This window comes from Propithecus coquereli, unplaced genomic scaffold, assembly GCF_000956105.1.
Source record: "Propithecus coquereli isolate 6110/MARCELLA unplaced genomic scaffold, Pcoq_1.0 Scaffold268, whole genome shotgun sequence".
Taxonomy (NCBI): Eukaryota; Metazoa; Chordata; class Mammalia; order Primates; family Indriidae; genus Propithecus; species Propithecus coquereli.
Genome location: NW_012148263.1, coordinates 1363708 through 1387188, shown reverse-complemented (window position 1 = coordinate 1387188; position 23481 = coordinate 1363708). Strand labels below are relative to the sequence as shown.

The following is a 23481-nucleotide window of genomic DNA, read 5'->3' as shown; positions in this document are numbered from 1 at the left end:
CCCACTCTGTTGCCTGGGCTAGACTGCAGTGGCATGATCATAGCTCACTGTAACCTCAAACTCCTGGGCTCAAGCAATCTTCCCACTCAGCCTCCTGAATAGCTGGGACTACAGGTGTGCAACACCATGCCCCACTAATTTCTTTATTTTTTGTAGAGACAGAGTCTTGCTATGTTGCCCAGGCTGGTCTCAAACTCCTGGCCTCAAGCAATCCTCCCACCTCAGCCACCCAAAACACTGGGATTATAGGAGTGAGCCACTGTGTGCAGCCTAATCTTAAAATAAGATGACACACAAGGAAACTAAAGAATAGTTGGCACAAAATAAGACCACAACAAATGTGTAATTCCATACCCCTTTCTCCATTAGTTTATTTAAAACTGAGGGGAGGTATCTTGTCTACCTCATAACTGGTTGTTCAATTCCTTATGATACATTAGAGAAAAAAATTATTCATTAAATTCTCATGATTCTCAATGCTAATGACCTCTTAAAAAGTGTTGAAAATGTGAGACAGTGTTTTTGGTTGCAACAATGACTGAGAGTTGCTACTGATATTTAATACTTGAGGGGCAGATATGCTAAATATCATGCAATACATGGGACTGACAAAGAATTGCCCAAAATGCCACAAGGACGCGAACTGCCAAGAATTCCTCTGTTAAGATAGACTGCAGTAAGGGAAGACAATATAATAACTTGGACCTACTATTTAAGATTCTATATGTAAAGATGACTACAGTGATTCATGAAAATTAAGTATTTATTAAAGTTTGTGAACATTAAAAAGGAATTTCTTGGCCGGGCGCAGTGGCTTGCACCTGTACTCCTACCACTCTGGGAGACTGAGGCAGGAGGATTGCTTGAGCTCAGGGGTTCGAGAACAGCCTGAGCAAGCGCCAGACCCCGTCTCTACTTAAAATAGAAAAATTAGCCAGGCATTGTGGTGCGCGCCTGTAGTCCCAGCTACTCGGGAGGCTGAGGCAGGAAGATTGCTTGAGCCCAGTTTGAGGTTGCAGTGAGCTATGATGATGCCAATGCACTCTACCTGGGGTGACAGAATAAGACTCTGCGCTCCCCCTGCCCCCCAAAAAAGGAATTTCTTAAAGAAAATTTGAAGTTCCATTTCTGTAGGTACTAATTCATATAGAACATGGTAGAAAGAGAGAAATATTTAAAAGACACTCACGAATGGAAGGTATCATTGCTTTGCTGTTCGCAGAAGATGCCTACACAGTCCTTCTGCTCTTTTGGAGTATACCCTTTATCATACAGTTGTGTCAGTCCAATTGTGAAAGAAAACAAAACAAGAAGGAACATCCCAAGAAATTTTCCAAAATCTTGTAACATCTGTCCCATTGAAATCTGTGAAATATATTACATAGGTGTTCATTAAAATTAACAGAAAAACAAAATATTAAATATTAAATTACCCAGCAATAAAAGAAAGACAAACTTGTGATCCATAGGCCACCCCTTTTATTCTATCTAGTTGAGATATTTCAGCATTTTGAAAACACAAAAAATCCAGCTGCCTAACAAAAAGCCATTTTAATCACGCCAACACTGTGAGTGTTGGATGGTACATTCCTTGAATCTGGATGAGGTCTGCAGAGGACATTGTTGTTATGGAGGTAGAGGCAGAGACATGGAAGTTTAAGAAAAGGCCTAATTTGCAAGGTATAAAAGGAAAATGCCCTGCTCAAACCTAAAGGGAAATAAATGCTTATACTTACATAGCTTCTTAAAATTTACAAATACAAAATCATTATGACACAAAGTATTTCATCTGAATTTTGCAACCAATTCCTAAAGGACAGCATTTCCCCCTCCAGGACCGCCCTAATCTTTTTTGCCAAGGTGATCAATTTCCTTTCACTTTGGGTCCATTTTAAGAAAATATTATGTGTCTAAGCCAAATGAGAGTGTCCAGTATTAATAATGAGTATCTTTAATGAGTATCTTTTGTAATTTAGACATGTATAGTGCATACGAAATCTTCACTCAAGCCTAATTTCATTCTCCTTCATACTCCTTCAAAATCTGTGGATTAGGTACTTTTCATAAATTCTTTGTTTTTAAATTGGCATATAAATTTGGGAAATAATGTGATTATACTTTTTTGATCCCATACTTCTATCCCTAGAAATTTAACCAATAGATAAGAACTACACAAAGATACATGTATATACAGGATCTTCACTGCAGCATTGTTAAAGGTAGCAAAAAATCAGAACATCCTAAATATTGTTTTTTAAAAAAATGAAATACATCTATATGTGCTGGCAGAGAAAGATGTCTATAAGACTTGAAGTCAAAAACAGCAGGTATAGAACAGCATATGTGAGGGCTGTCCAGAAAGTATCCTGACATTGTATCCATGTATCCATCATATTCATGGCTGGATGCTTTCCAGACAGCCCTTGTATAACAGCTCCCATTTCTATTTAAGGATAGATGAGATATATATTTTCACATAGATATGGTTTAATATGCATAGGAAATTTCTGGAAGTTTACACCAGAAATTGTTAACAATGCTTATCTGTGGGAGGTAGGACTAAAGAGCATACAAGACAGACTTTTTCACTTTATATCCCTTTGAATTTTCTTTACTGTATGCATTTATTACTTTTAAGATACAAAAATCAGTGTTTAAAAACAACCCTCCCTCAAATTTAACCAGGTCAAATTTATATAATTAATTAAATCCAGCTTCAAATAACATTCCTAATTGACCCAAGCCTGCCAACATAGCATAGGCCCACTATAAATGATATAAAATGGTAGCCACAGGCAAGTGGCCTGGCTCTTCTAGTCCACTAAAGTGAGCCAGCTAATCAAGCAGAAGAGGTGTTTTAAAATTTTTAGGCACACCACAAGCTAGTAACCCAGACTCTGCAATAGTGGAGAGGTCCCACATGCCTGACTTTTGCTCATTAGGCTACGTGAAACTTTTCCTTATGTATCCCTTACTTGGTCTTCTTGCAAAATTCTAACAGAAGAAGAAGAAAGAGTTTAGAATCCGAAAGCTCAAAATATGTGAGAAAGAGAAGAAATACATTTCCCTCTTAACAATGACAGCTTTATTGGGTCACCCTGGAAAAGAAAATCATTGCTTGCGAGTGCTTAGAACAAACCCATACCATCCTAGTAGAGAATTTAATAACTTATGATAGTAAGAATATAGTAACTGCTTTTGATAATTCAGAAAAGATAACCTTTGAAGAAAGTTTGGACACTGTGAGCTTATGGTAAATAAGATTTCTAAGAGTGACCATGTATAATATAATTTTAGCTTTAAAAACTTAGTCAAAGTAGAAGCTTTAATTTAACATAACTAAGTTTTAAAGAATAAGTATAATCAATTTCAATATCAAGTGAGCGATCTTGAATGAGAACACCACAAACTTTATGACTTGTTTTTTAAAAGCATGACATTAGTTCTTATGTAAAATGGAAGAACTAAAAGTAGTACAGTGGATCTCATTGAGGTAAACATTGGTTTGATGACACTAAAATTTTCACGTGAAAAGGCGAACATTAAAAACAATAAATTTATTTTAGACTGGGAAAAATTATAAGGTTTATGTATTTGTAAAAGTAATAATCATGCTTTCTTATATATTTACTTATTTAAAACTCCTTGGCAGTTTTACTTGAGAAATATGAAAATTTATGAAATGAAAAGAAGGTAATTAAAATATCAATACTGAAATTTACACAGGAGTTAATACTAGTACACACAGAGAAAAAAATCTTTCTTGATAATCAGAAAAATGGAAATTAAAACAAACTGCTAAGTTAGTGTAACTTAAAAGATAGCACCAAATACTATTAATGTGGTAAAACTATTTTTTATACTGCTTGTGTGACAGAAAATTAACACACTCTACTGTAAAGAAATAAAAATAGTGAGGTGTTATAAGGATCATATCTTTTGATCTGTTAATACTACTTTTGGAGACTTATCCTTAGAAAATAATTTCACACAGGCAAAACACCTTATACATAGAGTACTATGTAGAACAACAAAAATAACCTAAATACCTGATAGAGGAAAAGTTGATATCATTAGGCTCTTTAAATTATAAAAGTTGTTGACAAAAGGAAGCAATGATAATGACAACTTCTAGTGATTCTCCTTCCAAATATCCCTCCAGAATAAAGCCATAATTATCTGTCTAAAAGTTCTATCTACTCAAGCCACCCATGCTCAAAAACCTCCTTTGCATGTGTGATAATATTAAAATTCCTACAACATAGACTTTCCAACCCTTTTCACCTTCATTGCCCCAACTCCAATCCAATGCTTCAGGTATAAAGAACATTCTGTTTTCTTCTAAGAATGCCATGCTTTATGACTCCATGTTTCTGCATATTACTCTTGCTTTGTTCTTTGCCAGGCAAGGCTCTTATTCCTTCAAGGCTCAGATCAAATGCCACCTCCTCTAAGGAACTTTCCTGACTCTCTCCAGGTACTCCCCTTGTCATGCTCCCTAAGAAAGTTTGTTATTTCTAAAATAGTATTTTTCACTAATATATATGTTTGTCTTCTCTAGCAATCTTTAAGGACAGGTACCATGTCTTAGTAAACTCCAGAGACTGGCACATTAATTTAAAATGTTGACTATATTACTACCTTTTATATGCCTTTTATCTAATTCTTTGCCATTTTCCAAGAGCTATCACATATTTTTTTTTTTTTTTTTTGAGACAGAGTCTCACTCTGTCATCCAGGTTGGAGTGCAATGGCACAATTTTAGCTCACTGGAGCCTCAAATTCCTGAGCTCAAGTGATCCTCCTGCCTTACCCTCCTGAATAGCTAGCACTACAGGTGCCTGCCACCATGCCCAACCATTTTTTAACAAAATGTTTTGTAGAGAAGGGAGTCTTGCTATGTTGCCCAGACTGGTCTCAAACTCTCAGCCTCAAGAGATCCTCCTGCCTTGGCCTCCCCAAGTGCTGCGATTACAGGCGTGAGCCACTGTACCCAGCCAACTCAATCTAGTTAGTATCTCTGAGAATCTAGGTTTAGCATGCTCCCCAGGTGATTTTGGAGCCCCACCAGTTTGGGAACCTCTGGACTACATGACTTCTATTTCCCTCTGGCTCTAATATACCCCCAAATGCAAAGCACCTGAAATTGCTCTTTACTTATTAGAAACAGCATCGATGTGCCATTTATATTATATAGGCTACTAAATCTTGATAACTATCCAGTAAAATCAAATAATTCACTAGAAATAAAGTACGCACTCATGTCTCAACACTACATTAACTTTCCAAGTTTTCTTACATTATTTTTCAGGTCTGCTATACTTAATTGACTATAAAAGGAATGGTAAAACGGATCTAAGCATTTATGTAAAGTCCACCATGTATCAGGTACTCAGGTATATACTGACCCATTTAATACTCACACCAACAGACAAAGAAATTGAGGCTCAGGGAGACTAATGAACAGTAAATGATGAGCAAGATTTTCAACCAAGCTGTAAGAACCCAAGGCAGTGTTCACCCATTTGTAATATTAGTAATTCTAATAATTAGACCAAGCAGAAAAGCAAGACATTTAGATAAAGGCACTTTCAATTACCATAAATGTTGAGGCCTAAGAATACATGCATAAGACACTTCCTTAGTCTGATTTGCTGATCTCCACCACTCAAGAACTAATCCTTGCCTGAAACTTCTGCTTTAGGGATCCTGCTCAGGAAACCATAATCGACTAACGCGGGGCCTTTAGTTAAACTGTCCAAAACCACATCATATGCCTAGACATCCCTAGGAAAGAAATATTTCTACCTCTGGGAAAGACACGCACCTCTTATCCTAAATGAAGTAGGGAGGGAAGAAACTTTTGGGAAGAAATGGAATTAATGCTTAAGAAAATTCCCAAATAACCTCTTTCCCTTCTTCAACAAATGAAGTCTCTTTTTTTTTTTTTCACTTAGATTCTCTTAGTGGAAAAAAAAGCCCTCTTAGATTTCTACTTAGAGGCCTGAAAGTGTGAGGTCAAAAAAGAGGCTGAAGGGGGAGATTTGTTGCTCTTGTGAGGACTAGTTATCACTGCACTGAAAAAGAAATAATGACTCTGTAGTGGGAAGAGGAGAAAAAAAAGAGGAAGGGGCCGAGAGCTGCAAGATGGCAGACCAAAGACACCACCATTCAGAGCACCTCTGTAAGAAAGAGAAATTTTAGATGAAAGAGAAAAAACACATAGACAGACAAACATAGATCGGACGAGGGTCTCAAGTAAGGGTGCCTGAACCTACAAGAGTGTCCATGGGAACAGGTTGCGGAGCAGAACTAGAAGGAGAAAGGCATCATCAGGGATTAAGCCCAGAGAGGCTTGGAAACCAGCAAGAAGGGTAGGTGGATTGGCTACCATCCCCCTCCCTCACATCTCGGACTGTTGGTGGGCTCCAGAGCTGCTAGAGAGACCTTCTGCTACAGTGAGCCCAGAGACTGCTGCCGCCAACAAGCGGAGAGCTTCTTGTAGACAAGGCACCAGGCTCTCACTCCCCACCCCAATGCCTCCCGCCCCACAGACCCGAGCCATATGGCAAGTGCCATATTGCTTCTTTACCCACTGGGTGCCTTTGCCCTCCCCAGGGGGCCTCAACCCCTCCGGTTCTGTCTTGCTCGTCCCTACACATTTTCCAACTCCAGCCCAGAGTACAGGAGCCACAGGGGTCCAGTGAATCCTGGGTGATCTGCATGACTCCAGAGGCCTGTCATTCTGAGCAGACTGCCTCCCAGAGAAGGGTTGGAGATGACCAGAGGGTGGACTTTCCTCCTCCTAAACTCTTTTTTGCCCCTTTCCCTCCACCACCTGCAGCTGCTGAGAGAGATAATTGAGCCACCACATGGAGGCTTCCACGGGGAATGGGGCTCAAACCTTTCCTTTTGGGGTCCTGCAGCAGACTGAGAGGTGCCTGGACTGTGAACTCCCTGCCTACTGGCCCTCCCTGGTGCTGCTTGCCTGGTGACTCCAACAGAGCAGGACACAGCCCAAGGTGGAGGGACATTAAGTCAGCTTGAACAGCCTGTGAGAGAGACTTGTGACCAGTATCTTTCTCCCTGGCATGTACAGGGTTTGCGCTCTAGGGCCCGGGGGAAAGACCCAAAGGCCAGATCCTGTACACCCAGGTCTCCATTGCATCACCTGGGGGCACACCTGGGTATTTGTGAATTAGTCTTGCAAGGTATGGGTACCTACAGGAGCAGATCAGGGGTGAGAATAAAGAGTGGGTCCTAGCTATGCGGGATACCCCTCATCTCACCGGAGGAAAGCACTTCCAGCTCAGGCCCGGATCCTGGGCAGGGAACCTCCCAGCCCACATCACAGTTGTGGGGGAACTCAGCTAGCTTAAGGTCCTGCCTGCCAGCAGAGGCCCAGGAGAAGCTGCAGAATAGGGGAGGGTGGAAAGTAGTGAAGCCTGCTCAAGACTGTGGGTCTCAGACAGCCCCACTTCCACACACAGACTTTTTGGTTGAGTGAAGCCAATTCAGCCCCTCCCTGGCAGCTTTGCCCAGGGGGAGGGAACAGACCTTTGACCCCTGCTAAAAGCATTTGTGGCGCTTCAGGGCAGGCTCACCCAACCCACCTCAACACAGCCTCACTGCCCTATCTGCCCCTGCTCAGGTGGAGAACAAGAACACACCTGGAAGTTCCAGGGCCCCACTCATCACCTAGGGCAGTGGAGTGCTTCTCCTGAGGAATTAGAGCTGGTCAAAAGACCCAAAAGCAACATTGTAGCTTGTTCCTGCCAGCAAGGACCACCTACTGACAGGGAGGTCAATTCGCATGCCCTTTTGCTGCATTTACTGACTTATCATACATGGTGTGGTCCATTCTCACCCACAAGGACCACTTACTGGCTCAGAGATTAAACTAGGCATGTCAATATCTAAACAAAAGAAAATCCAAAAGTAGGAAGCAACAGGTGCTCCAGATGAGAAGGCATCAGCAAAAGAACTCCAAAAGTATGAAGAACCAAAGCGAAAGGAAACTCCCAAAAGGGAACACAAGCTCTCTAACAATGGATACCAACCAAAATCAGAACATTGAAATGAAAGATAAAGAATTTTGAACATGGATGGTAAGGAAACTCAATGAAAAGCAAGATAAAATGGAAACCCAACACAAGGAAACCACAAAAAGAATGCAGGAAATGAATGAAAAATTCACTGAAGAAATTGAAATATTAAAGAAAAATCAAACAGAACTTCTGAAAATGAAAAATTCATTCAGTGAATTACAAAACACAGTGGAAAGCATTAAGAATAGGTTAGATCAAGCAGAAGAATCTCAGAGCTTGAAGACAATACCTTTCAATTCAACAAGTCAGTTGCAGAGGTAGAGCAGAGAATAAGAGAAAAGACAAAGCCTACAAGAAATATGGGATTATGTGAAAAGGCCCAACATAAGAATCTCAGGCATCCCTGAGGGTGGAGAAGAAAATACACAAGGGTTGGATAATGTATTTGAGGGAATAATTGAGGAAAATTTTCCTGGCCTTGCTAGAATCTAGATATCCAGGTACAAGAAGCTCAAAGGACTCCTGGGAGATTCATCGCAAAGAGGAAAGCACCATGACACACAGTCATCGGACTGGCCAAAATAAGCACAAAAGAGGCCCTTCTACTATATGTAAGGTGAGAGCAGCAGGTAACGTACAAAGGAAAACCCATAAGACTAACTGCAGATTTCTCAACCGAGACCTTACAAGCTAGAAGGGACTGGGGCCGCATTCTCAGTTTTTTCAAACAGAATAATCCCCAACCTAAAATTCTGTATCCTGCAAAATTAAGTTTCTTATATGAGGGGGAAACAGTCTTTCTCAGACAAGCAAACACTGAGGGAATTTGTCAAAACAAGACCTGCCCTGCAGCAAGTACTCAGAACTGCGTTACACACAAATCAGCAAAATAGATACCAGTATAAAATCATCCAAAAGCTAAAGGTCAAAGGCCACATAATACAATGGCTCAAGACATAAAAAAAAGCAACAAATTTCTACTCAACAGGATAAACAGAAATCCACACCACTTATCAATTCTTTCAATAAATGTGAATGGTTTGAACTACCCACTGAAGAGACATAGGCTGGCCAGATGGATAAATATACACAAGCCAAGTATCTGCTGTCTTCAGGAAACACATCTAACCCACAAGGACTCATTCAGACTCAAGATGAAGGGACGGAAAACAATATTCCATGCAAATGGAAACCAAAAGAAAGCTGGTATAGCAGTTCTCATATGAGGTAACTTAGTCTTCAAATCAAAAAAAGTAATGAAAGACAAAGATTGTCATTATATAACAGTAGAGGGAACAACTCCACAGGAGGACATAACAATTCTAAATATTTACGCACCTAACATAGGTGCACCCATATTCATAAAGCAAATCCTACTTGATCTAAAAAAAATGATAAATAACAGCACTGTAATAGCCGGGGACTTTAACACACCACTGACAGAAAAGGACAGATCTTTCAAACAGAAAATAAACAAAGAAACAATGGACTTAAACAGAACTTTAGAACAAACAGGCCTAACAGATATTTACAGAATGTTCTACTCCAAAACCACTGAATATACATTCTTCTCATCAGCTCATGGGATGTTCTCTAAAATTGACCACATCCTAGGCCACAAAACATGTCTCAACAAACTAAAAAAAATTGAAATTATACCATGAATCTCCTTAGAGCACAGTGGAATAAAATTAGTAATCAACTCCAACAGAAACACTCATCTCTACGCAAAGTCATGGAAACTAAACAACCTACTGCTAAATGACTGTTGGGTCAAGGAAGAAATTAAAATGGAAATAAAAGATTTTTTGAACTAAATGATAAAGGGGACACAAGTTATCAAAATCTGTACGAAGAGCTAAAGAACTCCTGAGAGGAAAATTCATAACCTAAATGCCTACATCCAAAAGATGGAATGATCACAAATTAAGAATCTAATGAATCAACGCAAAGAACTGGAAAAAGAAGTGCAAACCAATCCCAAACCCAACAGAAGAAATAACCAAGATCAGAACAGAACTAAATGAAATCAGTAACAAAAGAACTATATGAAAGATGAATGAAACAAAAAGCTGGTTCTTTGAAAAGATAAACAAAATTGACACGCCTATTAGAGCTAGACTAACCAGAAGCAGAAAAGACTCTAATAAACTCAATCAGAAATAAAAAAGAAGAATTACAACTGATACCACAGAAATATAAAACATCATCTCTGAATAGTATAAAAATCTCTATGCACATAAACTTGAAAATATGAAGAAAATGGGCAAATTCCTAGAAACACATAGCCTCCCTAGGTTCAGTCAGGAAGAAACAGAACTCCTCAGTAGACCAATATGAAGTACTGAAATTGAAGCAGCAACAAAAAACTGTGCTAAAAAAAAAGTCCTGGACCAGATGGTTTCACATCCAAATTCTACCAGACCTACAAAGAAGAACTGGTGCCTATCCTGCAGAAATTATTCCACACTACCAAGAAGGAAGGACTCCTCTCCAGTACATTTTATGAAGCCAACATCACCCTGATACCCAAACCAGGAAAGGACTAAACAAAAAAAAAAAAAGAAAACTACAGACCAATATCCCTTAAGAATATAGATGAAAAAATTCTCAATAAAATCCTAGCAAACCAAATTCAGGTGCTTATCAAAAAAATAATCCATTACAACCAAGTGGGCTTCATCTCAGAGATGCAGGGATGGTTCAACATACACAAATCTATAAATGTAATTTATTACATAAATAGAAGTAAAAACAAAGACCATATGATCCTCTCAATAGACGCAGAAAAAGCATTCAACAAAATTCAGCACCTTTTTATGACAAGAACGATTAACAAAATAACCATAGATGGGACTTACCTCAAAATGATAAAAGCCATATATAACAAACCCACAGCCAACATCATACTGAACAGAGAAAAACTGAAAGCATTTCCACTTGGAATTGGAACAAGATAAGGTTGCCCTCTATCACTACTTCTATGGAACATAGTGCTAGATGTCCTAGCCAAAGCAATCAGACAAGAGGAGGAAATTAAGGGCATCCAAATGGGGCCAGAGGAGGGCAAACTATGGCTCTTTGCTGATGATATGATCTAGAAAACCCCAAAGATTCCACCAAGAGACTACTAGAATTGATAAACAAATTCAGCAAAGTCTCAGGTTACAAAATTGATGTATGCAAATTAGTAGCATTCCCACATGTCAACAACAGTCAAACTGAGAACCAAATCAAAGACTCAATACCCTTCACAATAGCAACAAAGAAAATAAACTACCTAGCAATATATTTAACTAAGGAGGTGAAAGACCTCTACAGGGAGAACTACAAAACACTGAGGAAGGAAATAGCAGAGGCACAAACAGGTGGAAACCCATACCATGCTCATGGGTCGGCAGAATCAACATTGTTACAATGTCTATACTACCCAAAGTGATCTACAGATTCAATGTAATCCCTAGAGTAAAACCACTTGGGTTGGAGTCCCAGTTCTGCTACTTACCAGCTATGTGACCTTCTGCAAGTTACTTAATGTCTCTATGCCTCAGATTCTTCCTCTGTAAAATGGAAATAAAGAGTCTGCCTCTTAGAATGGTTGTGAGGATTAAATGAGGTAATAAATGCAAATAAAGACCTTACTTAGAATAGTATCTGACACATAGTAAGGGTTTAATAAATGTTTGCTGTTATTATTAATATTACTATCACCAAAATTATTTATAGATTCTATCTTCATGTCTTTTTCTTTAAAATATAAACATTACTGGTTTATGCCCAACCATGATTCTTACATCCGCTGAAGTGGACTAGCTGGCTTCCTTCATAAAAGAGGAGAAAGAACTTCAGGTTGGCCTCTAGAGTCAGACAGACACAAGTTCAACTCTTGACTCTATCAATTTCTAGTGAACTGTGAACTATTTAACCTCTCCAAGCCTTACATTTCTCATATGTAAAATGTAAATAATAAAATGACAAGGGTTGTGAGGGGGACTAAATAAGTGGAAAAGACTTAGCACAGTGCCTCGCCCACAAAAAATGTTAAATAATTGTTAGTTGCTGTCATTATTTTAAATAAGCAGCTACAGCAAAACCTATAATATAGCCCTATTTCTCTATCAGCTTTTTTCTTCTCACATCACACAGCACGTATCTTTATCCAATCCCATTCAAACCAATTTTTCAATTCAATCAATAAACATTCATTAAGTAATTATTATGGCAAGGTAGTGAGTAAAGTGAAGATGAGAAAATGGAGATTCCCCATCCTCAAAAAATTTTTAATTTAATAGAAACAGCATACCTTTACAATTTAAGATAAGCTATAGAAAGTGCTCATTAGAGGTTCAATGCATTAATTCATAGGTTGGACATACTCATTCACATTAGAATAGGAGTGTAGTGGAAGGGCCACTATGGCTGACACATGTTCTCTCTCCCTGGAATACCCCATACCTATGTCCTTTCTATTCATCCTTCAAGGCTTTAATTTCAGGGTCACCTCTTCTGGCAAGTCTTCTCTGATGGCTAAAACTGAAGTGAGCACCCTTCCTCTGAGCTCTCCATTACAGTAATTACCAGTCTAAATGTAATCATTGGCCTGTTTATCACCCTCAGTAGACTATAAGCTCCTTAAAGAGAGATTGTAGCTTACTCATTTTAGTATTCCTAGTATCTGGTACCTACCAGGTCTATTCAATAAATGTCTGTTGAATGACTAAGTAAAATTTCAACAAGCAGAGAATACAGCAGTGACATCTGAACAGAGTAATAACCTAAAAATGAGATGGAGGTGGGAAAGCACAAGACATGTGTGAGATTAGTGACTGGTCTTGGCCCGGATGGAAAAGAGGTATTTTAGGAAGGGACAAGGAGATGAGTACAGTGACAGACATCTAGAAAGTAAGTGCGGCCAGATTGTAGAAGATCGCCTTCCAAAGGCGGTTCTCAGCTGTAAGTCCACCTATGATATAAGTTATAAATTTAATGAATACAATCATCAAAATGTCAAGTACTAGGACATACAACTGCAATAATCATATAAAAATATGACATTGCTGGTTCTATACTTGCAAAGGACAAAAGTTGCACTTTTGCTAAAGCAGTTAACTATTTCATTGTAGTTGATTTTCTTTTGCATTTCTTTTAGTTGTATATTTATAACTGGATCACTCCATTTTAATTGAGTTCCTTACTTATGAAGAACAAAATGGAAAAAAATTATTATAAATTTCCTACATAAAACTAGAATACTTTGGCACCATTATGTAATATAAATCTATCATATTCATAAGAGTACACTGAAAAATAAATATCTTTACTCTAAAGCTTCTTTAAGGAGTGAGATCACTAAGATGGCAGAAAAGGAGGCGCTGGACTCTCCTTCCCCCACAGCACACTGATCAAACAGCAACACATGGATCAATTCCCTTTGTGAGAAATCTAAAAACTATCTAAGAAGCTCTGGCACCTCGGATGAGTGCAAAACCAGCAACATCAAAACCAGTAGGAAAAGCAGAGACATTCTCGTGCCAAAATCCCAACCTGTGGCACAGCACTAAATGATCAGGATGAAACCCCCAGCTCCCAGCTTCCCCCTGAGGAAGGAAGGAACTCAACTGTACATTTAGCACCCCAACTTCTCTGGGTGCTACCCAAAGGACTGGCCTCTATCTCACCTGTCTCTGAGAGCTAGTGGGGCCGAGCATATGCTAGTGCCCTGAGTCCCCTGAGCATTATAGAAAACAAAGCAGTGGTTAGAACTACTGTGCAGGGAGTCACCACAACCTCTCCCCAGCTCAGCACACAGCAAGGAAACAATAAACCCCAGCTTCCAGCTTCTCCCAGAGAAGCAAAAATGTTGGACTACACATACAACACCCCAACTTTTCTGGGTGCTCCCCACAGGACTGGTTTCTATATCATGTGTCTGAAAAAGCTGACAGGACCTGGCATACACTAGTCCTCTGGGGGCTACAGAGAACAAAGTGGCACTTTGAAATAGCATGAGGGCATTCATCCCAGCTCCTCTCCCCAGCTCAGCTCAAAGGAGATGATAAACACTCTTACAAGACATTTTATGTAAGCCCTATGGTAATCATAAAGAAAATCCTACAGAAGTTACATAAAAGAAAAAGAAAGGAATCAAAGTACAACAATACAAAAAACAAACAACGAAACTCAAAGAAAGACCACAAGAGAGGGAAAGAACTATAAAATAAACAAAAAAGAGTTAACAGAATGGCAATAGTAAGCCCTTCCCTATTAATAATTACTTTAAATGTAAATGGATTAAACTCCCCAATCAAAAGACAAAGTGTAGCTAAATGAATTTAAAAAACAAGATCCAACAACTATATGCTGTCTATAAGAGACTCCCTTTGAACTTAAGGACACACATAGGCTAAAAGGAAAGGATGCAAAAAGATATTCCATGAAAATGGTAACCAAAAGAAGGGAGAGGTATCTGTACTTAACAACAGACGAAATAGACTTTAAGTCAAAAATTGTTACGAGAGAACAAAGGACATTATACAATAATAAAATAATTAGTTCATCAGGACGACATAACAATTATACATATATATGCACCCAACATCAGAGCACCTAAATAAATAAAGCAAACATTAAAAGAACTAAAGGGAGAAATAGACAGCAATACAATAATAATAGATTTCAATACCTCACTTTTAATAATGTGCAGAATATTGAGATAGAAGGTCAATGAGGAAACAGAAAATTGACTAATACTATGGGCCAAATGGACCTAACAGACTTATATAGAACATTCTACCCAACAGCAACAGAATATATTTTCTTCTCAAATGCACACAAATCTTTTTGCAGGGTAGATCACATGTTAGGTCATAAAACAACTCTTATCAAATTTAAGAACACTGAAATCATATCAAATATCTTTTCTGATCACAATGGAATAAAACTACAAGTAAACAGCAGAAGCAGAGCTAGAAAATTCACAAATATGTGGAAATTAAACAAAATGCTATTTAACAACCATTAGGTCAAAGAAAAATCAAAGAAAAATCAAAAAGGAAATTAGAAAATACTCATAACATACCAAAACTTATAGGATGCAGAAAAAGCAGTAGTAAGAGGGAATTTCAAAACTATAAATGCCTACATTAAAGAAAGAAAATCTCAAATAAAAGAAAACCTAAATTTACCTCTCATAAAACTAGTAAAAGAACTAAGCCTAAAGTTAGTAAAAGGAAAGAAATAACGATTAGAGCAGAAATAAACAAAATAGAAAAATAGAAGAAAATCAAGAAAGCTAAGAGTTGATTTTTGAAAAGATAAACAAATCCTTAGCTAAACTAAGAAAATAAATAATGTGTTTATATGTCACTGACGAAATTTTTAAGTGTTGTGTCCCAAACTCCATTTTATCCATAAGCCCTGTAGTTTTCACTAAGTAATTTTGCATAGTACAGTAATTTTTAGAAACATACATATTACATTATAGCAGAACTGTTTATATTCTGGCTATATCACTGACTGTATTATGTTAAATCCTATTAGATATATGCTTTGGGAAATTTCTCTTCCGTGGCTTGTGCTTTCATTCTCTTAATAGTGTCTTTTGAAGAGAACTTTCCATTTTATGAAGGATAATGTATCAACTTTTCATGGATTGTGCTTCTGGCATTGTACCTGTAAATATCTGCCTATGCTTTCTTTTAGAAGTTATATGAGTTTGGGCTTGACATTTAGGTCTATAATCTATTCTGAGTAAATTCTGGTATATGGTGTGAGGTATGGGTCAAGGTTCTTTTTTGTTTGTTTGCATACTGGTATCCAATTTTGCCAGCATCATTTGTTGAAAGACTATCTTTTCTCCACTGAATTTCCTTTGTGCTTTTGTAAAAATCTGTTGTCCATATATGTATGGGTCTATATTCGAAATCTCTATTCTGTTCCATTGATCTATTCATCTATCTTGAGATCAATACTACACAGTCTTGATTACTGTATCTTTATAATGTCTTGAAATCAGATACTGTTAGTCTTCCCACTTTGTTCTTCAAGTTATTTTAGCTTGTCCAAATCCTTTACATTTCCATATGAATCTTAAAATCAGTTTGATACTTCTATAAGAGTTTGATAAAATTTTGATTATAACTAGATTAATTTAGGGAAAACTGACACCTCAACTATATTTTCTCTTCCATTTACGTATATCTCCATTTACATAGGTCTTCTTTAATTTCTATCACCATCATTTTGTAATTTTAAGCAGACAGGTTTTTCATATCTCCTGTCAGATTTATCCCAAATTATTTAATCTTTTTTGATGCTACTGTAAATGGTACACTTTATTTTGAATTTCAATTTCTGATTGTTTATTGTTAATATTCAGAAATACAATTGATTTTTTCTTTTTGAAGTTTTTTAAAGTGATTTTTATATAATATTAACCATATAATCTTAACCATATTAGAGTCAATTAGTTTTAGTAATTTCTTAATGGACTTAGATTTTCTACATTGGTGATCATTTGTCTACAAATAAAAACAGGTCAGTTTCTTCCTTTCCAATCTGAAGGCCTTTTACTTATTTTCTTATTCTACTGGGTAGAACCTCCAGCACAATGTCAAATAGAAGTGGTTGACTATCCATATGTGTTGTCAAATGTATTGGCATAAAATTATACAATATTTCCCTTTGTATCTGTAGAATTTGTAGAAATACCACCTCTCCCATTCCTGATATTTTGTCTTCTCTTTATTTCCTGTGTTCCTGCTCCTTGTCTAGAAGTTTAACAATTGCAATTTTCTCAACAAATCAGTTTTTGCCTTCCCTGGCTTTTCACTATTATTTTTGTCTAGTTTATTCATTTCACTCTCACTTTTATTATTTCCTTTCTTCAGTTTACTTTGGTTCTAATTTTTCCTTTTCTACTTTCTTCCTTAGTGGAATCTGAGTTCATTGATTTGAGCTTTCTTCTTTTATAATATAGGCATGCAGAGCTATACATTTTCCCCCCAAGTACACAAATTTTGATATATTTTGTCTTCATTTTCATTCAGTTCAAAATACTTTCAAAATAATTTCCCCTTTAAACTTCTTCTGTGGCCTATACGTTATTTATAAGTATGTTACTTAATTTTCAAATAGTTGGGATTTTTCAGAAATTTTTCCGTTATGCATTTCCAATTTAATATTATTAGAAATGTGGTTTATTATTGTGGTTTATTTTATAGCCCAGAATATAGTGAGTCTTGAACAATGTTCCATGTGCACTTGAAAAAAATGTATATTCTATTGTACTGAGTGGAGTGCTCTATAAATATCATTTAGGCTAAACTGGATGAGTGTCACTCAGATCTTCTATATACTCATTGCTTTTTCTGTCAATGTTTCTATCAATTATTAAGAGAAGGGTATTAAATCTTGGTTATATTTGTGCATTTATGTATTTCTCCTTGTAGTTCTATCAGGTTTTACTTCATATATTTTGAAACTCTGCTATTAGGCACAAATATGTAGAACTGTTATGTCCTCTTAACGGGTTGAGCCGTTTATCATTATGAAATGTCCTTCTTTATCCTTATAAATCCTTGCTCTGAAATCCGTTGTACCTGCCATTTTATTTTTTATTTTTTTTTGAGACAGAGTCTCGCTCTGTTGCCTGGGCTAAAGTTCCATGGCGTCAGCCTAGCTCACAATAACCTCAAACTCCTGGGCTCAAGCAATCCTCCCACCTCAGCCTCCCGAGTAGCTGGGACTACTGGCATGCACCACCATGCCTGGCTAATTTTTTCTATGTATTTTTAGTTGTACAGCTAATTTCTTTCTATTTTTAGTAGAGATGGGGTCTTACTCTTGCCCAGTGTACCTGCTACTAATAGAATCACTTCAGATTTCTCTTGATTAGTGTTAACATGGTATGTCTGTTACCATCCTTTTCCTTTTAATACATTTATGTGTTTCTTGTAAGCAGTGTACAGTTGAGCCTTGCTTTTATATCCAGTCTATCAATCTCTACCTTTTGATTGGGATGATTAGACCATTTATACTTAATGTGATAAATTGATATTGTTAGGTTCAAGTCTATCACGTTATTTTTTCCTTCTTTAGTTTATCTATTCTTTGTTCCCTCTTCCTCTTTGTCTGCCTTCATTTGGATTCTTTTCTATGAATCCACTTTATCTTCTCCATTGGCTTACTAACTGTAACTATTTTATTTTATAGGTGCTTTAGGATTTATGGTATATATCTTTAACTTATCACAGCCTATTTTCAAGTGATATTACAGTACTTCATGTATAGTGTAAGAACCTTACAATAGTTCCATTTCTCCCAGCCTGCCCTTAATGGCTATTGTTTTTGCACATTTTACACATGTATGCACATGTGTTATAACCCCCCTATATTATTGTATTTCAATAAACAGCAAATTATCTTTCAGACTTAAATTAAAAATGCTTATATACTCAACTATGTGGTTACCATTTCTTTGTGTACATCTGTACTTCATGCCTTTCGTTCATTCTTTTGTTTAGATCCATATTGCCATACGGTATTGTATTCATTATATCTGAAGGACTTCCTTTGACATTCTTTGTAGTGCTGGTCTGCTGGTGATGCATTCTTTCAGCTTTTGTATGTCTGGAAAAGTCTGTATTTTACCTACGTTTTTGAACAATATTTCACTGCATATAGAAATCCAGGTTGACAGTTGTTTTTTCCTTTCAGTGCTTTAAAAATATTGCTCCACTGCCTCCTTGCTTGCATTTTTTCTGACAAGAAATCTTCTGCTCAACCCGTTAAGAGGACATAACAGTTCTACATATTTGTGCCTAATTTTATTTCTGTATGATGAGCTGTTATTCTCTGCTTTGAAGATTTTCTCTTTATTACTGATTTTGAGCAATCTGAATATGATGTGCATTGGTATGATTTTCTTCATGTTTTTTGTGTTTGGGATTCATTGAAATTCTTGGATCTGAGGATTTGTAGTTTTCCTCAAATTTAGAAATTTTCACCTATTATTTCTTCAAATATTTCTTGGTCTTTCCTCTTTTTCAGGGACTCCAATTACTTGTGTATTAGCCCACCTGACATCCCAAATTTCGCAGAGGATCTTTTCATATTTTGAATTCTTTTTTCTCCATTTTATTTTGCACAGTTTCTATTGTTATCTTTTCACCTTCACTAATGTATTCTTCTACAATCTCTAATCTGTCATTAATCAAATCCAGTGCATGTTTCATGTCACACATTGAAGTTTTCATCTGTAAAAGTTTGATTTGGGTCTTTTTTCCCCCACATCTTCCATGTTTCTACTTAACTTTTAGAACATATGAAATGCAATTATAATAAATGTTTTAGAGTCATTATCTGTTAATTCTAACATCTGTGTCCCCTTTGGATAGGTTTTGATGAACATATTAAAGTTATTTGGAAACAGCTTAATCCTTTTAGATCTTGCTTTTAAAATTTATTTGGTGGGACCAGAGCAGTGTGTAGTCTAGAGGTAATTACTCCCCACTACTGAAGCAAGAAGCTTCTGAGTACTCTACCCAATGACCAGTATATTATGGGTTTTTCCAGTCTGGCTGGTATGAAAATGTACTATCCTGGCCCTGAGTGAACTGTAAGTACTATTTTCACTAATCCTGTCAGATGGATTTTTTTCCCCTGCCCCCGGTAGTGTCCTTACATGCATACACTAATTGGTATTCTGCTGAATACTCAAAGGAGACCATGTGCAGATCTCCATAATTTTCTCTCCATGCTGCTCTGACCTCTCCCATATCACTTCCTGCAAACTCTAGCCTTTGGGGTTTCTTTTGATTCTCAGATCTGTCTCCTAAACCGAGAATTCTGCCAGGTTCTGACTGCGCTTACCCTGCACAACAGCCTAAAAATTCTCACGAGGTAGTAAGCTGGGGCAATCTCTGTTTCTTATAGATCACTGTTTTTTATTGCCTAATGCCAACTTTCCTATAAACTGTTGTTTCATGTATTTCATCTGTTCTTTTCTCCTTTTTGGTTGCTTCAGACAGGAGGGTAAATCTAATCCCTGTTAGCTAGAAATAGAAGTCAGAGCCACACTTCAAGAAACACTGTTGCAGGATGATAGCATAAGCCTAACCAAATCAGGTTTTTCTTATATATTTTATTTTCATATCCCTGTTTGGAGAAGCTAATTATGCCTTTTATTTAAAATATATCCTTTAAAAATATAAAGACAATCTAAACAGTTAGTAAATTTTCACTTATCAAGGAAAAATGAACATTGTCCAGATTTTCAGAATTACAAGCTAGAATATTATGTAGAGCTAGCAGAATTGATCCCACCTTCTGAAAACAATCAATTACTAAACTCTGTGGGGTAAATTCAACCAATTGTGCGTCCTTTCTTTGGTGTAAACAGACTAGAATTTAGTCTTGGATGCATAATAATCATACTGCTTTGGACGAATCACATACCATCTTAAAAGCTCAATTTCTTTAACTATAAAGTACCATAAAGTATAAGGCTAAACTACACAACCTCTGTGAATTTTTTAGCTCTAAATAAGTGGTTTTCCAACTTATTACATTTAAAATTGATTAGAGTGGGAGTATTTTTTAAAATATACCTTATATATTTTCGAAATCATCAAGTATGATTATTTCTGTTTGCACAGGATCTCTCTTATACTTAGAATCTAAAATACTTAATAATTTACATGTGAGATTCATTTTGGTAAAAAGCAGATTTTTATGTTACTCTATCGTCTGAAGTGTAACTATACTTTAAACACATCTATGTCCATGGAGTAGGGGAGGAGGCCAATGGACCACAGCTTAAAAAACTTAGAATATCTGAAAGCAAAGGATTATCAGTGAGCCAGAAAGAAAGCAGATAAACATGCTATATTCTTCTAACTGTTAATTATTTTCGAAAGCAAAGTTTAGCTTTAACATCATGAGAGAACAACATTCCAGTGGGCAAGCAGAAAGATGTAATAATAATGACATCTAACAAATGTTCTTTAAGAAATTTTAATTATTTACCTGTAATGGACCCAAGACAGAACTGGTTGTATACATAAAAAAGAGACGAAGATAACTCAGAACATTTGCAAATGCAAAAAGCCCTTCTGCCACCAGTGTAGGATGGAATGCATCCCAATCCTTCCGATCAGCAAAATCATGAAACTAAGGTTAGGAAGAAAAAGTCAAAGGTAAATACGATCTCTCAATTTAGGAAAATAAAAACAAATACTCTGACTGGTGAAAGAAAGCTGTTTTAATTATGTCTTCTTATAGGGGATCTCCACTTACATTTTATAGAGTTCTTTTTTTTTTAAATAGATATAATGTTTTAATTAAATAAAAGGTTTCTATGTATGTGAGGCAATATTACTTACTCTATATGAAGAGGTTTTTCCAGAAATTCTTAGATTTTAGAAAATTAAACAATTTTTAAAATTATTGTTAAACTTTTTGTGAACAAAATGTTGGCTAGTTCTCTTAAATCCTACAACAAACTTTAAGTATTTGTGCTGTCAATTAATTCACTATCATATTAAATTAACCTAGTCCTTTTGACTCAGGATTCTAGAATGAATCATAGAAGTTCTTTTTTCCCTTTCAAATATAAAATAAAGAGAGCTCATTATTGTACCTACACATAGAGTGGCCACACATCCCAATTGCCTGGGATAGTCCAAGATTATTTACCAGTTGTCCTGGCCTAATTATCAATAGTGCTCTCTTTCATTCTCAAAATGTCCTGATTTGGGTAATAAATTTTATGGGTACCCCACTTTTAGAATTAAAGAAATCAGTCTGAAAAAGAAATGTCTATTTGTCAAACCATTTATCTATGTATGATCAATTTTTATTTTCTTAGAAATTTCACACTCTGGTCATTGAATATACCTAACAAACATGTTCCATACTACTTATTAATTAAAGGAATAGGATTTTTTAATAAACTAAACTGATGTAAGATAATCAGCTTACTTTTCTATAATATATAAATTAGTCATAATTTATATAGACTTATATAGAATGTACATAGACAGAAAATTATATATTTTAGTTCCTTGAATGTGACACCACAGAAGAATTCTAAACTCAAGGTTTAAACAAAGACAGTTAATACAAAATCTATTACCCTTTCTGGGCTTGGAAAAGCTTAAATCTTGATGGAAGTAAGATTATAAGATATCTATATAACTAGATTTTTGTCAAATTCTAAATAAAAATATATAGTCATCAGAAAAATTTATATTATTTATATACCTTTTTAAGGTATGAAAGATAATGATTTGGAATTTGTAAAGTACTACATAATGAATTCCATTCAGATAAATTCTTTTTCTGGCAGATACAAAGACATTTAACCCTAATCATGTACGTAACTCTGTGTTCTCATTTTAAGTATATACAGGCTAATGAGCTAAATGAACCTAGCTCAGATACAAGGAATTGGCATTTGGTAGAAAGAAAATGCCTAGGGAGAGCTGGATTTAAAGCCAGTCTTGGTTTCTTATTGTGTGGTCTTGGAAAAGTTATTTAATCTCTCTAAGCTTCATTTTTCTTATTTGCAAAATGGGTAATATAGGACCTCTGTCTCATAGAATCCCTGTGAAAATGAGATAAAGTATAATAAATATCAACCATGGTGCCTATCATACACATAATAGGTAAACATCATGCAAAAGTAAGTAACATCCTTTAAACCATTAGAAAGGTAGGAAACTATATTTAAATAGATAGGTTTAAATGAAAACACATCAGACACAGATTTGGCTCAATGTAACTGTGAGTTACATAGCTTAACATCTTAGTTTTTTTCAAAATAAGCTTCAATTATGCCTTCAACTGACATAATAAATAGTCACCTTATTGTGAGCAACCACTTTGAGGGCAAAGGTTGCCAAATAAAGGGAATTCATGACAAAACTGAGTTGATTACGAGATTCTTCTAAAAAGTCTTCCAGCCCTTCATACCAAAGTCTTTTAATGTCTGACCAAATCATTCCTAAAAAAAAAAAAAAGAAGAAGAAGAAGAAAAAATATCAGATAACACTTTCTTATTTCAATAATAAATTAAATAGTCCTTTAAGACTCAAAGTATTAAATAAATAACCCTTGGGCCAGTTAAAGCCTTGTTGAAAGAAAAAAAAAAGAACTTATTCGTGAAAAGTTCTTTCTTAACATTTGAAAAAAAATAACCTTAAGTTTCATATGACTTGAAGAAAATAACCTTAAGCTTCATCTTTACCAAAAAGAGATTTTAAGTGATGTTAAACAAGCATAAGAAATGAAATAAATTGATGCTAAATACACACAAACACACACACACACACACACACACACACACACACACACACACACCCAAAAGGACTCAGTCCCCTGATCCTTTTCTTTTATCTACACTCTCTTTACTGATCACGCCCAATCTAATGGC

At 36.2% G+C, this 23481-nt stretch overlaps 1 protein-coding gene across 2 annotated transcripts in view; it reads right to left on the bottom strand.

Annotated features, from left to right (window-relative positions):
• TRPC1 (transient receptor potential cation channel, subfamily C, member 1) overlaps window positions 1-23481 on the bottom strand; it is a 77794-nt gene that overhangs the window by 4424 nt on the left and 49889 nt on the right. For both annotated transcript variants that reach the window (XM_012647433.1, XM_012647434.1), the window contains 3 exons: window positions 22913-23052; window positions 21075-21218; window positions 1190-1365 (listed from right to left, as the gene is read on the bottom strand). In XM_012647433.1, the coding sequence (XP_012502887.1) occupies window positions 1190-1365; window positions 21075-21218; window positions 22913-23052 (460 nt within the window). The remainder of the gene's footprint in view (window positions 1-1189; window positions 1366-21074; window positions 21219-22912; window positions 23053-23481) is intronic.